Source organism: Heteronotia binoei, chromosome 15 (genome assembly GCF_032191835.1).
Source record: "Heteronotia binoei isolate CCM8104 ecotype False Entrance Well chromosome 15, APGP_CSIRO_Hbin_v1, whole genome shotgun sequence".
Lineage (NCBI taxonomy): Eukaryota > Metazoa > Chordata > Lepidosauria > Squamata > Gekkonidae > Heteronotia > Heteronotia binoei.
In genome coordinates, this window is record NC_083237.1 from 66,441,944 (window position 1) to 66,462,937 (window position 20,994).

The following is a 20,994-nucleotide window of genomic DNA, read 5'->3' on the forward strand; positions in this document are numbered from 1 at the left end:
CAGACTGAAGCAGCATTTAGAGTGTCAGATGAAGAAACAGACTGTATTAGGGGAGGAGACTTCACGAGTGAATGAGGTTCCAATGAACAATTTTCTTGCTTTAGCATGTACCTCCTAATCAGCATTTCTCAAAAGTTTTATTCAAAGAAAGCGACAGGGCTTTCCTACCAACTCATTAGACTAGTTCAGGAACACCTTGTAATTAGTCACTTGACACAGATAGATAACATCTAAAGTACACAAATAGTATAGGTGAAACCAGGTTCAGGGAAACATGAGCTTGCCCTCATTCTCAATTTCCTTGCTTCTCTGTTCCTCTAGCCTGGGGAGGGGGCGGGGGGGGGGTGTCAGTTCTGTGTATGTTCTCCTCCCTTTAGAGACTGCAGTTGCTATTACGTTGGTTTAAGTCTGGCATGAAAACCTGTATTTTAAATCTGCAGGGAGATATATGGGGGGGAACTTATCTAGCCGCCCGAAGAAGTGAGGTTGTAGAAACTCATACCCAGCTTTAAATGTTGTCTTTGTGGTGCTACGGGACTCTTCCACTTTCCTTGTACTATAAATTCAATATCGAATCAACCACTAGATGGAGTGAAATGCGTGCAGAACAGGAGGTAAAATAGCCCAAAGAAAGAGTGCGGGAAAGTCTTGTCTGTAGGATAGCCAGGCCCGTAGCCACGAGGGGGGGAAGGCACGCCCTGATTTGGCCCAACTCCCCGTTGGACCTTTATGGGGAGGAATGGTGGCTCAGTGGTAGAGCATCTGCTTGGGAAGCAGAAAGTCCCAGGTTCAATCTCCGGCATCTCCAACTAAAAAGGTTCCAGGCAAACAGGTGTGAAAAACCTCAGCTTGAGACCCTGGAGAGCGGCTGCCAGTCTGAGAAGACAATACTGACTTTGATGGACCAAGGCTCTGATTCACTAGAAGGCAGCTTCATATGTTGGGGAGGGACGGTGGCTCAGTGGTAGAGCCTCTACTTGGTAAGCAGAAGGTCCCAGGTTCAATCCCCGGCATCTCCAACTAAAAAGGTTCCAGGCAAATAGGTGTGAAAAACCTCAGTTTGAGACCCTGGAGAGCGGCTGCCAGTCTGAGAAGACAATACTGACTTTGATGGACCAAGGGTCTGATTCACTAGAAGGCAGCTTCATATGTTGGGGAGGGACGGTGGCTCAGTGGTAGAGCATCTGCTCCGGAAGCAGAAGGTCCCAGGTTCAATCCCTGGCATCTCCAACTAAAAAGGGTCCAGGCAAATAGGTGTGAAAAACCTCAGCTGGAGACCCTGGAGAGCCGCTGCCAGTCTGAGAAGACAATACTGACTTTGATGGACCCAGGGTCTGATTCAGTAGAAGGCAGCTTCAGATGGCCCCTCCTTTTCCCAGCCCCCACTCTCTCTGCTGCCGCTTTTCTCGCCAATTCGCTCCTCGCCTCCCAGTCCAGCTGCTGGCCCGCCACCCATTGCAGCTGGTCTGCAGCGCAGCGGAGAACAAAGCCCAGCGCCAGGGAGGAGGAGGCGCAACTCTCGCCCCGGCTGCTCCCTGGCCCCTTGCCCTTACCGAGGCGCTTCGGTTCCCCTCCTGACAAAGGGTGTGCGCTCAGCGCCCGCGCTCTCTTACCCAGCAGCTCTGCTTGTTTGTCTGTCTGCTGGCTGCGACTCCCGGGCTCAAGAAAGGGATCAGGCGTCCCGGCTTTGCGCAGTGACTGGATGTGTCTGGCAAAAGCTGCAAAAGCAAACCGCGACTCCCCACCACCAGCGACGGAAAGCCCAGCCAGCCAGCCAGCCAGCCAGGGTCTTGACTTTGCTGAACTTGCGGTTTCCACGCGGCTTTTGATTGATCGGGCGGGCGGGGGGCTTTGCAAGAGCCCCAGGAGCCCGCTCTTTACTTTTTTGCCTGGTTGGTGGGTGAATAGGAGGGAGGGGGAGGTACCGCGTGGAGGGGGGCGTGGCCGCCAGAGCGGGGGGGGGGAGTGGTGGTGGAGACAGTGGGGGCCGCCAGAGGGGGGGCCCTCCTTTCAAGGACAACCTCTGCCAGAGCTATGGCTGACCCAAGGCCTTTCCAGCAGGTGCATGTGAAGGAGTGGGGAATCAAACCTGGTTCTCCCAGAAAAGAGTCCGCACACTTCACCACTACACCAAACTGGCTCTCACCATGTGGCTCTTTTATACATATTGTGTTGCTCTTGAAGTCTCCACTGTCCCATCAACTGGCTTGGAGAAGGAATTTGTCTCCTTAAATCACTTCTCCAAGCCAAGCCAGCTGGCAGCTTGGAGGACACATTTAAAGGTGCTTTCTTTCCACCTCTCTCCCCCCATCTGTTCTCCCTCCTTCCTTCCTTCCTTCCTTCCTTCCTTCCTTCCTTCCTTCCTTCCTTCCTTCCTTCCTTCCTTCCTTCCTTCCTTCCTTCCTTCCACATCTGTTCTCTTGAGAGAACAGCTCTGAGAGAACTGTGGCTGACCCAAGGTCAAGGAGTGTAAAGGAGTGGGGAATCAAACCTTGTTCTCCCAGATTAGAGTCTGCACACTTAACTGCTACACCAAGCTGGCGCTCAAAAGATTTCAAATCTACCTGCAATGTATGAGAAGGTAGACTATGCAGGGACTTACCACCAACATCCAGGTCTACCTTGTAGCCAACAGAATGGGTATGGACTGTTCCCAGAGTGTGGTCCCCAACCCTGTTGCCATAGTCCAATCCATCACCATAGAGAAAAGATGAGCTTATATAACCTGTGGCTTGGACTTTGCTTTCAATGCCACCGTTTGGATGGAACATGAAATTCCAGACATAGTCATAGTTGCCCAAGGTAGTCACAGAGCGCAAAATCAGCGTAGTGGCAGGCAGACCCCCGTAGTAGAGCAACTGACGCCTGGAGAAATGCCGTCGAAGTGGAGCCCCTGCGTCCTGCTCAAAAACACAGAGGGCATCTCGAGTGACAGTGGGCCTTTGGGCTTGAGCTAGAAAGCAAACATCAAGGTATGTAGCAGAATAAGGGCAGTCGACCCCTCGTACGAGGGAGTGGGTAAGCCTCCCAATTCCAAAGCTCCCATCCATGTACCGAGTTGACATCCCACCGGGACTATTGGAGCCATAGACCGACATGGCATCCTGCACACTGAGCTCATAGACAATCCTTTGGCCGCGGAATCGGATATCAAACAGACGCGGCCCCCTGCTGATGTCCATCCTGTAGGCAAAGCTCCAGAGTGAAGAGACAACTTGGTTGTTTCTCACACTGTAACGTGGCCCGGAAGGCTTGTATGAAAAAGGGCCCAGTCCTGTAGGCTGCACTCGGGGTTTCAGGGAGGAGAAATCCCCATCCATTGGGACTCTCCTGATCATTTCCACGGGCACATGCCCCTCGGTGAATTCTCTCTCCAGCTGTGCCATATCCCTGTAGTACTGGCCACGGTAGAACACGTTCTTCACTGCCCATTCGTCGATATCCAGGCTGCTGTGATCTAATAGCACCTCCAGTCCTACCGGATGTAAAAAGTAGCCAGTTACATTCTGGAACAGAACTAGCCAAGTAGCACGGTCCCCAGATTTCAGTCCGTGAGGGGCTGTGATCATCGCTGCTAGACCGTTCCCATCGTAATTCAATACTTCCTTCATGAAGCTCGGGGCTGTGGGGAACACCACATTGTGCAAAACATGTGTCATCTGCTGGAATTCAGCATCTAGCAGGGGCCTGCGATAATAGGGTATGTGCCCGCCATACTTCTGTCGCGTCACGTCCTGGTGATACATTGGTTCTGGGAGCGGGCCCACCACATACTCTGTGACATTTGGATCTGGCTGGTTTCCAAAATATACAACAACCAGTGCCTGCCGAAGGGGACGGCTTCCGCCATGATCCAAGAACAAGAGAGACTCTGCTTTGGGTGGCAGCTGCAAGTCAATGGAATAAATGAGGTTATCGGCAGGGCTGGCATGAGAAGCATCTTCTAAATGTACCCCGAGGCTGGACTTCAAGTACCGCATCACCTGGATCATCTCCTCTTGAGTCAGATCAGCAAAGATCCAGCTCTGGTCACTGTGTGGATGCTTCAGGGAGCCTTTCATCTGGTCATCACAGCTGGTGTGTTTTTCACTTGGAAGCAATAAGATGCAAACTAAGGCCAAAGCAGCAACCAGGACTAGAAGCAGCCAGAGGAGGACAGTTTTCAGATCCATGCTCGCAGCAGAGGAGCGTTAAAGAGTTGGGCAGAAGCGTCCCAGCTCCAGACAGCATCCCTGGACTATAACCAATTGGATTAAAGACAGGGTGAGTGAAAGGAGGAGGGAGGAGTCTAAGGGCTTGCAGGGGGTAAGCAAAGGCAGAAAGGAGTTCCTGGCTCTTACCTTACCAAGGGATGTTTGTCCTTTGGCAGAAGCAACCCAGGGCTGCAGCAAATAATGGCCGCAAAAATCACCCTCTCCTCACTGTTTGCTCAGTCCAGCCAGCTTCCTGAGGCCACTTGCAAAGCCAAGAGGGTGAAATGCAGATCCGTGTCAACATGCGGCTGGTCTCAGCTACTTGATCCCAGTAAGTTTAAAATGTGTCGCACACGGCAGAAATGCTCCCCTTCCCATTCTAATCACTTTGTGCCCACACGGCAACTTGCCCTGGATTAGTGAATGGGATGCAGCAAAACGCACTAGTTTCAATTGAGACTCTTGGGTCACAATCCACGAGAATCATACGAAATAACCTCTCGAGTCACTGCATACGCTTACAGTGACTAACTCCAGTTTCTATAAACAGCTACTCCCAGCTTTTCAAAAGAAACCCCAGATGATGTGTAAGACCCAGGAGAAGCTGCTCTCCAGAAGGGCTGTAGTGAGTGCAGCAAAAGATGTATGAGCACAACATATGAACATATGAAGCTGCCTTATACTGAATCAGACCCTTGGTCCATCAAAGTCAGTATTGTCTTCTCAGACTGGCAGCGGCTCTCCAGGGTCTCAAGCTGAGGTTTTTCACACCTATTTGCCTGGACCCTTTTTTGGAGATGCCAGGGATTGAACCTGGGACCTTCTGCTTCCCAAGCAGATGCTCTACCACTGAGCCACCATCCCTCCCCTATTTTGAGATATCTGGAGGGATTACACCTTCTATTGAAGTGATAAACATAGTTATACTAGGATAGACTATTTTAATGACACCCATCTTCCTCTCTCTTGTGCAAGATGGACACAGTTCTGATCCTGCACCTATTTCATTTACTGTTAATCTTTTGGAAAAGCATATGTATTTGATAAGAACATAAGAACATAGAACTATCTCAGCTGAGCTGCATCTCTTCAGCAGTCAGACAAACACAACCTCTGCATTCTCCGAACTTTACCCATTTTCCCCAGGATTGTCAGGCACCGGAGTTGGTGGACATGACAGAGAATCCAAGAAGCCACTGATAGACAGCGGGTGGCATTTCCCTTCTTCCATTAGCCTTTCTCAGGCAGAGAGGACAGTCTAACCTTCCTGTACAAGAATTCCATCCTGCAGCAAGAGGGATGCTTCAGGCAGTTTGTGTCTCCAGTTAGGGAAAGATAAACACAAGCACACCCATCCAGGAGAGACTCAGTATGAAAATTTCCACTCCTGGTTCCAGCCTGCTTCCATCTGGGTTTCCTGAAACCTTCCATGTACAGGGACTGCGCTCCCCCCTCTTGTCCCCATCTGTCCTCACTCCATCTTGGATTTAAAAAAAACACCAAACCTTCCTCTTTCTGGCAACTCCTTCACTGAATAGGAGTCCTTGGCATCAGCTGAGTACTGCCCGAGCACTCTGCATCCTGTTCTGGCATCTGTTGCCTGCGAAAGTACACATTTCACTCCACTCTTTCATTTGAAGGCTATTTTTTTCTGTTTACTAGAACAGCAGAAAAAGTTAAGAGGGAAGGCTGTGCGACAGGTTCCTTCTGAGACAAAAGGGACACCCCATACAAATCACTTGTTTGGATTTTTAACCCACACAAAGCCTGGCAGTCCACACCATTCAAGGAAATATTAACATTATCTATTTGAAAACAATTCTTTGCCCTCATTTAACTTTGGTGGCAGAAGTCAGCAGTTACAGATCCACCTAAACAGTTACAGATCCAAACCTCATTTTACCAACTTGACAATAAGGATAGTACGCAGAACCTTATCAAACGCCTTAATGAAATCAAGGTAAACTGCAGCATTCCCCTGATCCAGCAAGGTAGTAACTTTCTAAAAAAAAAGAGAGATCAAGTTAGTCTGACATGACTTGTTCTTCAGAAACTCATGCTGGCTCTTAGTAATCACAGCCAACCTTTCTAAATGTTCCAGGACTGACTATTTGATGATTTGTTCTAAAACTTTTCCAGGTATAGATGTCAAGCTGACGGGTAGAACTTCTTTTATTTCTCAAGTCTTTAGAGAGCTGTTTATGGAGCCACCTTTGCTTCTTTAGGCTCCTCCCATTTTTTCTTCTCATAGGAATTGTCTGTGATTGTGCTTTCAATATTTCACTTTTAAGAAACTCCCACCTCTCTTGAACTCTCTTCTTCTTAAGTATTTCTGACTATGGGATTTCACCCAGCATAGTTCAAAGTTTGTCGAAGTTTGCCTTTCTGAAGTCCAACCTAAGTCTGACTAAAACAGCTTTTCCCTTCCCTAAGACTGTAAATTCCAAAAATGACATGGTCACTACTTCCCAAGGTGCCCACATTTTCCACCTCATCAACCAAGTCTTCCTTGTTGGTGAGACTCCAGTCCAAAATATCATCATCATCATCATCATCATCATCATCATCATCATCATCATCATCATCATCATCATTATTAATAATAATAATAATAATAATTTATATTCTGCCCACTCCCTCATGGGAGCTCAGGGCGGAGTACATCAACGTAGATTCTCTCTCGGCTTGACTTCGCGAACGAAGATTTAAGAAGGGTGCAGTAGTCCACGTCTGCTGCAGGCTCGCTGGTGGCTGACAAGACCAATGCGGGACAGGCAGATCCGGCCACAGTAGATTACATCAATATAAATAACAAAACAATCACAATGAAATTGCAATGAAAACATAATGAAATCAGTTCCAATACCCAGTTAATAGTACAGCAGGATGGTCCAACAGGGTGGTATAACAAGATAGCACTGCAGTATGATATAGCGGGGGGGAGGGGCAACCGATTTAACACATAGATGCCCGCCGCCTCATCCGAAAGCCTGGTGGAACAGCTCTGTTTTATGAAAGGCTAACAAGCCAGGTACGGCCCAGATCTCCATAGGGAGCTGATTCCACCAGGTTGGGGCCAGGACTGAGAAAGTCCTGGCCCTGGTAGAGGCAATACGGGCATCTCTTGGGCCAGGGAAGATCAGAAGGTCTTGGGAGGCCAAATGAAGTGACCTCTTGAGATACAGTCCCGCAGATCCCCTCATACTAGACTTTGAATTATTGTCTTGCTCCCCCATACGATTTAGTTTAAAGCCCACCTTTTTACGTTAGCAAGGCTCTTACCAAACACCCTTTTCCCTACCTTCATAAGGTGCAAACCATCTATTGAGAGAAGACCACCATCTTGAAAGTGTAAGCCATGGTCCAGAAATCCAAACCTTTCCTGGTGACACCACTGATATAGCCAGTTGTTTATTTGAAGTATTGTTCTTTCTCATCCTAAGCCATGGCCTTCGACAGGAAAAACTAACAAAAACACAACCTGCACTCTCAGCTCCTTCACCTCCTCACCTAAAGCCACGTCGTCTCTTTTAATATAGAATCATAGAGTTGGAAGGGACATCCAGGGTCATCTAGTCCAACCCCCTGCACAATGAAGGAAACCCCACAAATACCTACCCCAAATTCACAGGATCTTCATCGCTGTCAGATGGCCATCTAGCCTCTGTTTAAAAACCTCCAAGGAAGGAGAGCCCACCACCTCCTGAGGAAGCCTGTTCCACTGAGGAATTGCTCTAACTGTCAGGAAGTTCTTCCTCATGTACACCAGTTAGTATTTCCTATAACAAGCAACTTCAGTGAAAGATTGTACTTCAAAAAGTCACCTAGTAAAAGCAAATTCTGAGCATCCCAAAGAAGCCCAACACCATCCACCATCATATTTGAAGATAATTAACGAAAGAACCTCTTTGCTTTCCATGGCTTCCTGAACAGTAAAACCCCTGAAGCTCTTGAAAATGCAGTTATCCAAATGGGAGTTTGATTTGGGGAACACTAGCATAGATGGCCAAATACCTCTAGTTCCCAAGTATGGAGTTTCCGAAGTATTTCAGAGTATGCATGTGCGAAGGCCCTGCTATACAGGCAGGAGTTTGAAACACTGTCTGCTCTCTTAAACAGGAAAACCTTTTGCTACAAGTTATTAAATTAAAGCACAAGATAAGGGGAAATGATGGTTGTGTCTACTAGCTACACTGATCTAAGGAAAATCATATAATCAGACTAAATTTAACAATACAATAGTTATGCATAATGGGGAGGGACGGTGGCTCAGTGGTAGAGCATCTGCTTGGTAAGCAGGAGGTCCCAGGTTCAATCCCCGGCATCTCCAACTCAAAAGGGTCCAGGCAAGTACACGTGAAAAACCTCAGCTTGACACCTTGGAGAGCCACTGCCAGTCTGAGCAGATAGTACTGACTTTGATGGACCGAGGGTCTGATTCAGTAGAAGGCGGTTTCATATGTTCAAAATGCTGTGGATGTTCACAGAGCAGATACTAATCCTCTTCCTCCCCCCTCCCCACTCCATGTAGGGGAACTGAGTTCCTAATAATTTACCAAATAATAAATTTAAACAACGACTTACAAAGTTGAACAGTGTCTGAACCATGTTCTCTTCAGTTTATGTCTATCAGACTAATTTAATTTCTAGACAATGGCATTCTTTTAGATACAGTTATATTCTATACCAGCCCTAAGGTACTTTGTGTAGTTTTGGACTGCATTATTCTATACCAAATTTCACTTAAAGCAGCGAAAATATGTTTTTATTTAAAAAGAATAATGAGGCTACAGAAAAAAGGGAAAAGGTGTGTGTATAAGACATTATGTATAAGGTAAAAAGAGAGTGTATTCAAAGATGCTTCCCTTCTCAACTCCCTTATTACAGTTTTTAACAGAACATTTATAGTTGCAGCTACATCAGAAAGGGAGAGCTACTGTGTGGGGGGGCTGTGGGAAGTGTTTTTGGATCACAGTTCAGATTCTTCTGCTTAGCTCTCTAGATATAAATTTAGTCCTAACCAACCCAAAGTAGGTCCCAAAGAATATTGTTTCTAATCTTCTGTACCAGACTCCAGATTATATGCTACTACAAATCCAGGCCCTAAAGAGATTAGGAAATTTCTTCAAGACCAAGATTTGGTCCCAAAATTAAAGCCTTCAGATAGAGATTTATTGGATGGTTTAATTTCAGAACAAGAGATTGATGATGTGATTGGATCTCTTAAAAATAACACTGCCCCTGGTTTAGATGGCTTTCCCACTGAATTTTATAAAATTTCATTTCAGATCTATTTTAGTGAAACCTTTAACTCAAGTGTGTAATATGAAAGGCTTATTGCCTCCCTTGTGGGAATCGGTGACGATTGTCCCGATTCCTAAAGAAATGAAAGATGTTTCAACTCCAAGTAATTATAGACCTATTGCCTTCTTAACTGTAAGATTTTTACCACTATGTTAGCTAAAAGATTGTCAATAATTTGATTCATCATGACCAGACTGGTTTTATCCCTGGGAGGGATATTTCAGACAATATTAGCAGAACTTTGGACATTTTGAAGTATTGTATGGTAACTAAACAGGAAGCAGTCTTAATTTCAATCGATATGGTTCAAGCTTTTGATTCTGTGGGGAAAGATTTTTTTATTACTGTCTTTGAGAATATGGGTTATGGTAAGAACTTTTTAAATGGTCTCCAAGCTTTCGTACAACAATCCCTCTGCTCAAATCAGAGTTAATGATTATAACTCTCAGTCCTGTCAACTTAAAAGAGGTACACGCTAAGGGTGTCCCCTTTCACCACTAATTTTTGCTATCTCTATGGAACGGCACAGGATGAGGTAAGGGCAGGAGCGAGGCAGAGCCCAGACGTGCGCGTTTGAACACGCTATTTAAATCCTGACAGGGGCTGTTCCTTGTGTTGGCCCAAATTAGCCATTTGAATTCAGCCTAAGGCAGAATCCCAACCCCAATGCACGCCCTCCCCCATAAAAGGTTGCATATACGCGGCATGATGATGTCACAGAGATGTCATCACAATGAGCACACTACTTTCAACTCTGACGGATTGGGGGAAGTTCCTCCTATCCCTTAGAGCCAAAAGGATAGTTGGCCCTTCCCGAAAGATTCTTTTGCAAACCTTGATTGGCTGGGGAGTGCCAGGGAAGCGTTGCTCATGCGCTTTGAGTAGTGTGACCGCTTCTCCAAGGAGTGTGCAGCCCATCCCTGTTCCAGCAGCTATCTGACCATCCCTGGGGCACTTTCTACTATTTCAGCTTTCTTCTGCAATGGGAGGCTGCCCCAAGCTGCCCGTCTGTACCCAACCTTTGTTGGTCTTAAAGGTGCCACTGGACTCAAACTTTTTATAAGAAGGAGTTAATTGCAAGGAAAGAAACAGGTGCTTTCTTGGCATGCACCATTGTTCCTCACTGGCACAGAGGAAAAAATGAAGAAGTTGCTGTAACGTAGCATTAGATATAGGAGGGCAGCACATTGTGGTGCATCTCCAATTCCAGCCAAGCTTGATACTAAAGAGAACTGCCACGTTAGGCCAGGAGATAATAGAAGTAAAAGTGGGGGGAGGGGAAGAGCTGGAATGTTATCCAAGAAAAAGCAATCATAGGGCAAGCGGATTGAGGCCACAAAGGTGAAGAAACAAGCAAGACCAAATGCAGCAGAAAACTTTTCTGGAACAAGAAACTGGGCAGAAAGGCCTTACAGGAACAACTGACTTTGATTAAATTAGGCACAAAGATTCTTTTGCAAGCCTTTCTCCCTGCTCTTTGCACAGTGGCAAGTCAGTCATGGAACAACCTCTATATGTATCTCACAAAAGTAATATACTACTTTGTCTGTAAAAGAACAAGCACGCAGAGAGTGAATTGTCTATGCAAAGGAGTTGCAATGGAACTGGAGTCAGATGCAAGGCGCTAGTTGCATCAGTCCCACACACATTGCTCACACAAAGAGAGTGTACTGGCTTGCTTTGCTGAAGACAAAGCCAGGCTTAGTTTAAGGTGTGGATTAATTTGTTTGTTAAATACTCAGGAGGTGCCCTTCTTCAAGGAAAGATCAACAGCACAATCCACGCTGCTGAAACAGCTTGTTTGGTGGATTAGCTGTTACAAGATAGGCGGGTGGGCACACAAAAAAGAGAGTTGAACCTTTTATCTTCCCTTCTTTTTTCTCCTCTGCTAGATTATTTCCTTGGGCAAGAAGCAGAGCCAGAAACCAATGGGAGTAACACAAATGCGCTGCTTAGAATCAGGGAAAGGTCTGGGAAAGAAACTGACAGGCTTACGGTACAACCCACAGGGAAGAGAACTGGTAAATGTCAACACCAGCTGCCTGCAGAGCCTGTAAGGAAGAGAATCAGGTTGACAGAAACATCACGTGCAAAAGAAGAAAAGGCAACAAAAGTGATTGATGCAATGGGAAAGGAAGATGAACATAAGAGAAGCCATTCAGTCCAACACGCTGTGTCACACAGTGGCCAGAACCTAGGTACTGTCAGAAAGTCCACTAGCAGGGCCAGAACTCCAGGAGCTCTCCCATTGTTGCCTCCCAAGCACCAAGAAGACAGAGCATCACTGCCTCAGACAGACAGAGCGTTTCATCTATACCTTGTGGCTAACAGCCACTAATGGACCTCTGCTCCATATGTTTATCCAATCCCCTCTCGATTTGATTAATCGAATTTCTACCTGTCCTTCCTGCATACGGGCTCAGGACAGTTACAATAGATAAAAACACAGCTGGTGGGCGGGGTCTTTAAATTGGGCAGCAGCTGCTCCTGCCGCTCTTCCCATGTGATTTGAATCACCAGCAGGGGTGGGGTGTACTTCAAGCCACACCGGAGGTGCTTGAAATCTGCCCCCCGCCTAAGGTCGCCTAGCGGGTGCATCGGCCCTGCCCTTAAAATAAGACGATGTCCTGAAACAATCATCTATAAAGTCCCGGCACAGTATGACAACAAAAAGGAGAAGCCAGGCCTATAAAATTCCCAGCTGGTAATGTTCATTGCTCTCAGATGGATCTAGAGCAGTCATTGCAGTCCAGTGACACAGCAATGTAGAAGACTGTAGAAGGCAATAGCAGGAGGTGCCGAGTAATATTTGACGTCCACCGCCTCACCCAAAAGCCTGGCAGAACAGACCTGTTTTACAGGCCCTGCAGGGAGCTGATCTCTATAGGGAGCTTGTTTCACCGCACTGGGGCCAGAGCCAAAGAAGCCTGGTTGAGGCTGCATGGATGTCCTTTGGGCCAGGGACTTCCAGTAAAAGCCGGTCCAATTAAGCTGTCTGTGCTTGTAGCCACCACCACTTCCTCCAGAAGTGAATTCCACTGTTAATTACTCTTATTTTATTATCCTTGATGATCCCATGTGTTTTGCCTGTACTTCATCAGGGGGAATCTGTGTATTAACATTGCCAGAATGTAGCTCCCACAGCAGCGAAGCTTCAGACAGTTGCAAACCTAGTGAGAAGTTAGAAGTGTCGGAACAAACTGCCTAAGCCACAGCATCAAAATAAACGTTTGGCTTAGAAGGGCAACACTGCATCTCAGCCAAGCCTGGTACTAGGGCCTCAGGTGCCCCAGGCCGGAACTGGCCACGTGCCTCCATCCTGCCACCCCTCCTGCGGGGAGGGCAGGTGCAGCGGTGCAGAAGAGGAGGGCTGGGCGGGTTCCTGGCGGGTTCCTCATTGGAGCGCACACAGCCACACACTGTCCTGCTGCTCTCAGCTTTCCAGGTTTGCAGACTGGAAAGCCAAGAGCAGCAGGGCGGGGGGCATCCAACAGCGCTCCGTAGGCAAGGTGGCATCTGAGGTGGCCACCTACCTTGCCTACTCCCACGTGCCAGGCATGATCTCACCCATAAAGAGAAGGGCAGCCTGGATCTCCCTGTTCACTAGGCCAATCAATGGTGCCTTTTACAACAAGGATGCCTAGATCACCACCCAACATTGATTTGCACCCCAGCCTACCAGGGGAAATCAGAGGTGCAGTGGTGTTCTCCAGAAGAACCTTCTTGTTCTGGGGTTGGAGGCTAGTGAATGGGGCAGGAAGCAAGAGCCTACTTATGGCCCATGTTTAATAAAGACATAGAATCACCCCACAATTTTTCAGTCTCAGTACAGCAACACTACCATTGCACAGTGTCCACACACATACTGTACTTTGTACTGTAATTGTCCATCCACTGGACTTTCTCTCACACTTGCACTTCTGATAGTTGGATGCCCAACCTAGATGGAAGGTTTTATTCACTTCCAGGGGAAATGGCAATTTCCCTGCACCAGCTGAAGTTAGCTGAAGCACACCCTGCCCTCTCTTTCCTTGTGAGGCGAAGGGGTGCCAGACTGGGATAGTTTATCTGGGATAGTTTGGATTTCTCTTAGCTCTCAACCCATCATCAGATTATGGGACTCAAAATAATAGACAGTCTTTTGGGTGCAGTTTAAATATTTACCAAGTAGGCATTGCATCATAAAACCGCACTTACCACTGACGTCCAAATCCGCTTTGAAATGAATCCTGTGAGTACGTATTGTTCCCAGCGTCAACTCCTGGACCCGGCTCCCAAAATCTGCAGCAACATCAAAGAAGTCAGAATATACCCAGTGGCATGCACCAAGACGCCAACAGCTCCGTTTTGATGAAACACAAAATCCCAGGTGTAGTCATAGTTAACCATTGTAGAAATGGTTCTGAACACCAGAACTGAATCAACCAGCCCCTCATAAAACGCAGAGGCTAAGTAGTCATAATGGCGTCGTATTGGAATCTCAGCATTTTGTTCAAAGATACAGATAGAGTTTTTGTGGGTGACGGGTCGTGAGGAGTCACGTAAATAGTGCCCATCCAAATAGGTTGCTAAATAAGGACAATCAATGCCCCGGGTGAGGGTGACAGCACCTTTCCCAAGGGCATAGCTTAGGTCCATGAACCTGGAAATCATTAGCCCTGGACTATTGGACCCGTAGAGGGCAGATGCATCTTGCACACTTAATTCATAGACTATCCTCTCACCCTCAAACCTAACGTCAAAGATACGTGGTCCTCTGTTGGCTTCCATTCCAAAGGCAAAACTCCATGACATGAAGGTGACCTGGTTGTTCCGGATGCAGTAGCATGGACCACGAGGTTCATATTGCAGAGGGCCTGGCTGCTTGGGTGGGACCCTTGGCTTCAATGATGAATACCCATCTTGAGGAGACTTCTTTATTTTGGCCACCTTAACTCTCCCCTTGTTGAATTGTCTTTCAAGGTCTTCCATGTCCTCAAAGTACTGTCCATTATAGAACACATTCAGCACTTTCCACTCAGAAACATTCAAGCTGCTAACATCAATTTGTAGCTCCAATCCAACTGGATGCAAATAAAGCCCAGCGACATTCTGGTAAAGACGCATCCAGACTTTCCTGTCTCCTGATTTAAATCCTGGGGGCACAGTAGGGAGCCCCAAATGTATAGTTCTATCATAATCAAGTACCCAGCGCATGAAATTTGAAGCTTTAGGATATTCCTTCGCTATAATAATAATAATAATAATAATAATAATAATAATAATAATAATAATAATAAACTTTTATTTATACCCCGCCCTCCCCGCCTAGGCAGGCTCAGGGCGGCTAACAAGACATGGTAAAACCATGATACAGATAAACAATAAATAATACAATTACTTAATAATTAAACAATAAAACCAATAAAACAATATGACGTTAAAATACAATCGGATGGCATATAGGATGGCTCGGTATTCCTGATTTTATCAGGAGTTCTGTCTTAAAAAGCTAGCTGGAAGAGGGCAGTTTTGCAGGCCCTACGGAACTGGTTAAGATTCTCTATGAAGAATCTCATAAGATTCTCTATGAAGAGAATGTTGATTTTAACTAGGTCAACACTCAAAAAAAATCTTCGATAATACGGCAGCTTCCCTCCATACTTCTGCACTGTGATGTCTTGGTGATATCTTGGCTTTGGAAGAGGACCCACTATGTATTCAGTGATATTTGGGTCCTTTTGATTTCCAAAGTGGACCACAGCCAGAACTTCTCGTGTAGGTTTTCTCCCTTGGTGATCCAGGAATTCCAGCACCTCTGCTTTGGGGGGAAGATGAAGAACAATGGAATAAATGCAGCTGTCTGATGGCTTGGCTCGAGGGGGCTCCACTAAAGGCACTCCAAGGTTCTTCCATAAGTAGCTCTTCACTTGTACCATCTCTCCTGGAGTTAGATCAGCAAAGACCAAGCTTTGTCCATCTTGGCCTTTGTCCTTCAAACAAAAATCCTGGTGCTGGCTCTCACAAACGGGGGGCTTCTCTTGTCTTGTTTGGAATATCCAGCCTAAGATTAAAGCCATTGCTGTGCATATAGCTAGGAGCACACAAACCAATTTCATTTCATGTTCATTTTCAGCACAGCAAGTTCCTGTGGTTTGTAAAGCACTTAGGAGAATGCAGACGGAAGCAGCATTTAAAGAGTGATATGAAGATAAAGCCTGAATTAAGGGAGGAGACCTCTTATGTGAATGACTTTCATGCCTGTATTATTTTCATGCTCTGGCATGTTCCTCCTATTCAGTGTTTCTCAAAAACTTTGAACAAAGAAATCAACAGTGCCTTCCCACCTTAAACTATTCTTCAGACAAGTTTAGGAACAGTTACAGGTTACACACATAGATAATATCTCAAGTAGTCTTAAGCGGATCAAGAATAGGGAAACATTGTCTGGGAGGGGAAATTTTGCAGCAATTTCTTTAAAATGAATTGAATGGAAGACCCAGTAGAATCTTCTTTGATTAGATTCTTTTTGCAGAAGCGCTACTTTCTTTAAAATGTCTTAATCAAGACTAAGAAAAGATTCCACCCCCTGCCCTTTATCCTATTCCCCCTATTTGCATGTCACCACAACTTCTCATCCAGTCAACTGCAAAATCACTTAACTTCAAAATCACTTAACTTCATCCTTGCCATAAGAAGTTAGAACTGGGATGAGGACGTGAACTCTTTCCCAGGCAAGACATAGATGCTCCGGTGAGCTGTGAGGACATCAGGACACATCATGGACTGCTGTCTCCCATATGAATCTACCCAGCCTCACTAGATCAGGACCCTTGTAACAGGATTGGGGGGGAGCATTTTAGGCTGCTGTGGGAGGTGCAAGGCATGAAAGTTGCAATCTGTGAGCACAGACTGCCTGTGGAAATAGCCCAGTGAGAGATTAAATTTAGATCTATATTATTGCAATTTGTTTGTACTAACAATTGTGAAGATTTTAAATGTTTTACAGGCCAAGGCAAAAGTTAGGGATGCCAGCTCTGGGTTGGGAAGTGTGAGAGAACCGGCCCGATTTGGCCTTCAGACCCAGTTCCATCAACTCCCTTTTGGGTTGCCAACTCCTGGAGGGAGCTAATCTTCCCACCACTAGGGCACGCTGCCACCACCTGCTCAATTTAGGGGTTGCTGACTGAGAGGAACAGGACTCCCAATCCCCCTTTCCAGTTCTGAGGCCTGGCCTCATGGTCTTCTGCCAACCCAGCACCTGGCTATGACAGAGACTAAAGTCCTTCTTTGGGAGACTCCTGGAGGATTGGCACCCTTGCCAACTGCATGCCTTCCCTGGACTCCCCTCTTGCAGCAGCGTGGTCTAAGGTGGTTGGGGAAACTATCTGGCACAGAGGGACTCAAGATTATAACAAACAAATATTTATTTACATTATATAACTATTTACAAGGATTTTTTTTTAAAAAAAGGGAACAGAAGCAACAAATCATAGAAGGGAAAAAAGGGAAGGTAGCCATTTTGAACCTTTGAACGCTCAAGAAACCATTCAACAGCCTTAGGTCAAGTTTTGGGCAACTTTCACCAATCCTCTTAGAAATGACTAAGTAACAAGAATAAAAGTCCTTGAAGTCATGGTTGGAGGTGGCCTGTTCAATAGCTCTTTTAGTTCACCCAATATCTGTAATAACTCAGAGCGACTGTCAGAAGCAGTTAGATTAGGTTCCCATTTGAGGGAGTGACCCTGTTTCACCACAGATGACATCCAATTGTCCAATCTTGTCTCTCACTGGTTAAAGAAAGGGGTTAAAGTGTGCCTTTGCAGTGGTAGTGAGAATAGACCTTGTGTCCCTGCTGTGGGTTCTTAGGGAAATGACGTTGAGGCAGTCCGGATTTGGGGCATTCTGAAGTCTCCTGGCTTGAGACTGTGTAGATGTGAATGGATGCTGTGACTGGTATGGAAGATCTTAACGTTCGTCTGTGACTGCATCTTAGACTGTTGCTGTGGTGAGGCCAAAAGCAATAACCTGAAGCAATGGGCTCAAATTACAAGCAGAAAGGTACATATATGAACATATGAAGCTGCCTTATACTGAATCAGACCCTTGGTCCATCAAAGTCAGTATTGTCTTCGGATATTAGCGGGGGGGGGGGGATTACGGTCAGAGTAGTTTAGAGGTGGAACCAGCTACCTAGGAAGGTGGTGAGCCCCCCCCCCTTCATTGCCAGTCTTCAAAACACAGCTGGATGATTATTTGTCGGAGATGCTTTCGACTGATCCTGCATGGAGCAGGGAGTTGGACTAGATGGTCTGTAGGGCCCTTTCCAACTCTAGGATTCTATTATTCTATAAAGCACGTTGTGAGAACCAGAGGTGATTGGAAGGCCCTGGCCTTCAGCAGCAGAGTCTTCCTTGGGGGTCTCGCTGCCAGGAACCCACCGTGCTTAGCGTCTGAGATCTGACAGGATCAGGCTATACCAAGCCACCTTCCCTCCCAAATTTATTCATTGACACTGTCAATCAACTGAGTCTTGCAGCTGGCAATAGCGTTAATCATAAGAACATAAGAGAAACCTTGCTGGATCAGGCCAACAGTTATCCAGTCCAGCACTCTGTGTCACACAGTGGCCAAAATAAACAACAACCAGGTGCCATCAGGAAGTCCACCGGTGGGGCCAGGACACTAGGAGCCCTCCCACTGCCACCCCTCCCAAGCACCAAGAATACAGAGCACCACTGCCCCAGACAGAGAGTTCCAATGACTAATAGCCACTGTCTGATGGATCTCCGCTCCATATGCTTATCCAATTCCCTCTTGAAGCTGTCTATGCTTGCAGCCACCAGCACCGTCTGTGGCAGCGAATTCCATGTGTTAATCATGCTTTGGGTGAAGAAAGACTTCCTTTTATCAGTTCTAACCTGACTGCTCAGAAATTTAATTGAACGTCCACAAGTTCTCATATTGTGAGAAAGGAAGAAAAGGACATTTCTCAACCTTCCCTATCCTATGCATAATCTTGTAAACCTCTATCATGTCACTCCTCAGTCAACGTTTCTCCAAGCTAAAGAGCCCCAAGCGTTTCAACTTTTCTTCATAGGGAAAGTGTTCCAACCCTTGAATCATTCTAGTTGCACTTTTCTGTACTTTTTCCAATGCTATAGGTCTGGTGACCAGAATTGTACACAGTATTCCAAATGAGGCCGTACCACCCATTTATACAAGGGTATTATGATATTGGTATTTTTCTAATTGCTTCAGGTCGTTCCTTTGGGGGAAAAGAGGTTCAAAACATCAGCAGGCCTCTCTGTCTTGGAGGGCAGGGCTGTGCCCAGCTGAAATGCCCCAGAGTGGGCCTCATTTCTGTAGCACCACAGCGGCCCCTCGTGGCTGCTGGGCTCACACACCTTCAAGACCAACCGTTTGCTTCAATATGTGCTGCTCTGTGTGATGGGAATTTTTAGGGGGCTGGTTGTGGGGGCGGGGGGAGTAGTTAAGGCTCACTATGAAGGACACTATGAGTCTTTCAAGTGTAAATTCTCAGTGAAAGAGGAAAAGAAAGGAGTTGATGTAGAAAGGCGTCTGTTGTGGGGAGAGGAAGGGAAAGGGGATTGTAAGCCACTCTGAGACTCCTTCGGGTAGTGAAGGGCAGGGTATAAATCCGATCTCCTCCTCCTCTTTCAAGTCAGCCATGAAAATATTGCTTCTTGCAGTGCTATGCAGGCATCCGTTGCTGTGCTCTGATTCAAACAAGGCTCATTCATTATCATTGGGTTTGTCGTCGAGCAGCCCTCGTGGGTGTCCCGGCACCAACACCAGAAACGCTACTTCCATGAAGAGTACTTTGTCAGGTGCCTTATTCAAAAGACATTCAGCCAAGGTGCTATCTGCAGACAAGGCTTTAAGATGTGTAAGGAATATATAGCATGATTTAATGTGTTTAAAATGGTAAAGGTTGTCCCCTGTGCAAGCACCAGTCATTTCCAACTCTGGGGTGACATCGCATCATGTTTTCATGGCAGACTTTTTACAGGGTGGTTTGCCAATGACTTCCCCAGTCATCTACACTTCCCCCCCCCCACGCAAGCTGGGTAACTCATTTTACTGGCCTTGGAAGAATGGAAGGCTGAGTCAACCTTGAGCCAGGTACCTGAACCAAGCTTCCACTGGGATCAAACTCAGGTCACGAGCAGAGCTTGGACTGCACCACTGCAGCTTTACCACTCTGTGCCACAGGTTTATCCTCATCTACCCTGCACCTTCTATCTAGAGGCCAGGTCACTTAAGCAGTTTCTGGTCACTTCGGAAATATTGGTTGAGTCTCGGGTCTAGCAGAAATCATAGAGGTTTCTCACCCTGAGAACCCAAGATCCAGCTGAGGTCAAGATCCCTTGCCATCATGGGTTAAAGCTCTGCTTATTGTACTGACAAAGTTTCGGTTTCATTTCTTCTGGGAACAGGAGGGGAAGAACACCTGGCCAGATTGCTTGCAGTAACTGTTTTGTGTAGTCATGGGAGAGGCCTTGGACAGGAGGAATGTTATCAAAGATGCTGGCACCTGGAAAGAGACTGTGGGAAGAAGGGTGAGGGCGTGCTCTTACTTTCACGTGCTTTTGCATACTATGAAGTCTCTAGTTCATCTGCTGGGGGCCGATCTGACTCAGTCCCTCAGTTGAGTCTCTACTTTACCTGTCTTAATAAATGCAACCATATTAAAACCAAATGGACTATTATTGAAGAACCAAGGGTAGGACAGCTGATCATAGCTTCAAAGAATGAGACGGGAGGTTGTCACAGGTGCTGGTCAGACCCTTAAGCCTAGCAGCTTCAAGTCCAAAGAATCCAAGATGGAGCTTGGCCGACACATTCCTTCTTGTTAGTACAAGGACCCGCTGGTGGGAGGTGCTTGCTTCCTCAGGTGTGGAGTGCACGGCCTCGTGATGGCAACTCATCTGATTGGGTGACAATCTGGCTGGCCAATATGATTGAATAGAATCATGGCAACGTGGTCATTGGGCATAAGGAGAAGATACTGCATTCTAAATTTGGTCTCTCTCTGGATGAATGTTGGGGCACTTCTTGATTCTGGTTGAGGTCAGGATGGCTAGAACATCTGTTTTGGACTTTGAAACTCTGCTGGAATTGCCCTGACTTGGGATAGCCCAATCTTGTTAGATCTTGGAAGCTAAGCGGGGCTGACTCTGGCAAGTACATGGATGGGAGACCTCCTTGGAAGACCAGCAGTTGGGTGGTGCCCTGCTCCCCAACTTCTGGTATTCCAAGGAGGTCTCCCATCCAAGTACTTGCCAGGCTTTATTTAGCCACCTCTCTAAATATTCTCCATGCCCCAGTAAGGGTTAGTCACCAGAGGTCACCATGATTTCCAGGCGCACACACAAAAATACAACCCTGCCCCCCCCCAAAGATCCTCTACTGGACTCCCAGGTAACATCTGTATTTAGAACCAAGGCTTATAAATGTGAATCCTCACATCTGTGGGTTTTGGAGATGGATGCAT

At 46.6% G+C, this 20,994-nt stretch overlaps 2 protein-coding genes and 1 non-coding gene across 3 annotated transcripts; 1 reads left to right on the forward strand and 2 right to left on the reverse strand.

Moving 5' to 3' along the window:
- Positions 1-180: 180 nt before the first annotated feature.
- On the reverse strand, positions 181-4,172 carry LOC132583656 (membrane primary amine oxidase-like). Its single transcript, XM_060255275.1, has 3 exons — positions 2,603-4,172; positions 1,554-1,718; positions 181-230 (listed from the first exon to the last, which is right to left on the reverse strand). Exons 1-3 carry the CDS (start codon positions 4,170-4,172, stop codon positions 181-183), a joined length of 1,785 nt encoding a protein of 594 aa, XP_060111258.1.
- TRNAP-CGG (transfer RNA proline (anticodon CGG)) lies at positions 1,164-1,230 on the forward strand. Its single transcript has one exon. It is a non-coding gene; the product is annotated as a tRNA-Pro (tRNA).
- A 7,353-nt stretch (positions 4,173-11,525) lies between the features above and the next one.
- Positions 11,526-14,695, reverse strand: LOC132583657 (primary amine oxidase, lung isozyme-like). Its single transcript, XM_060255276.1, is given in 3 exon segments — positions 11,526-11,548; positions 13,695-13,799; positions 13,802-14,695. Coding segments are annotated over 3 exon segments (1,020 nt in total). The 5' UTR covers positions 14,694-14,695.
- Positions 14,696-20,994: the final 6,299 nt, after the last annotated feature.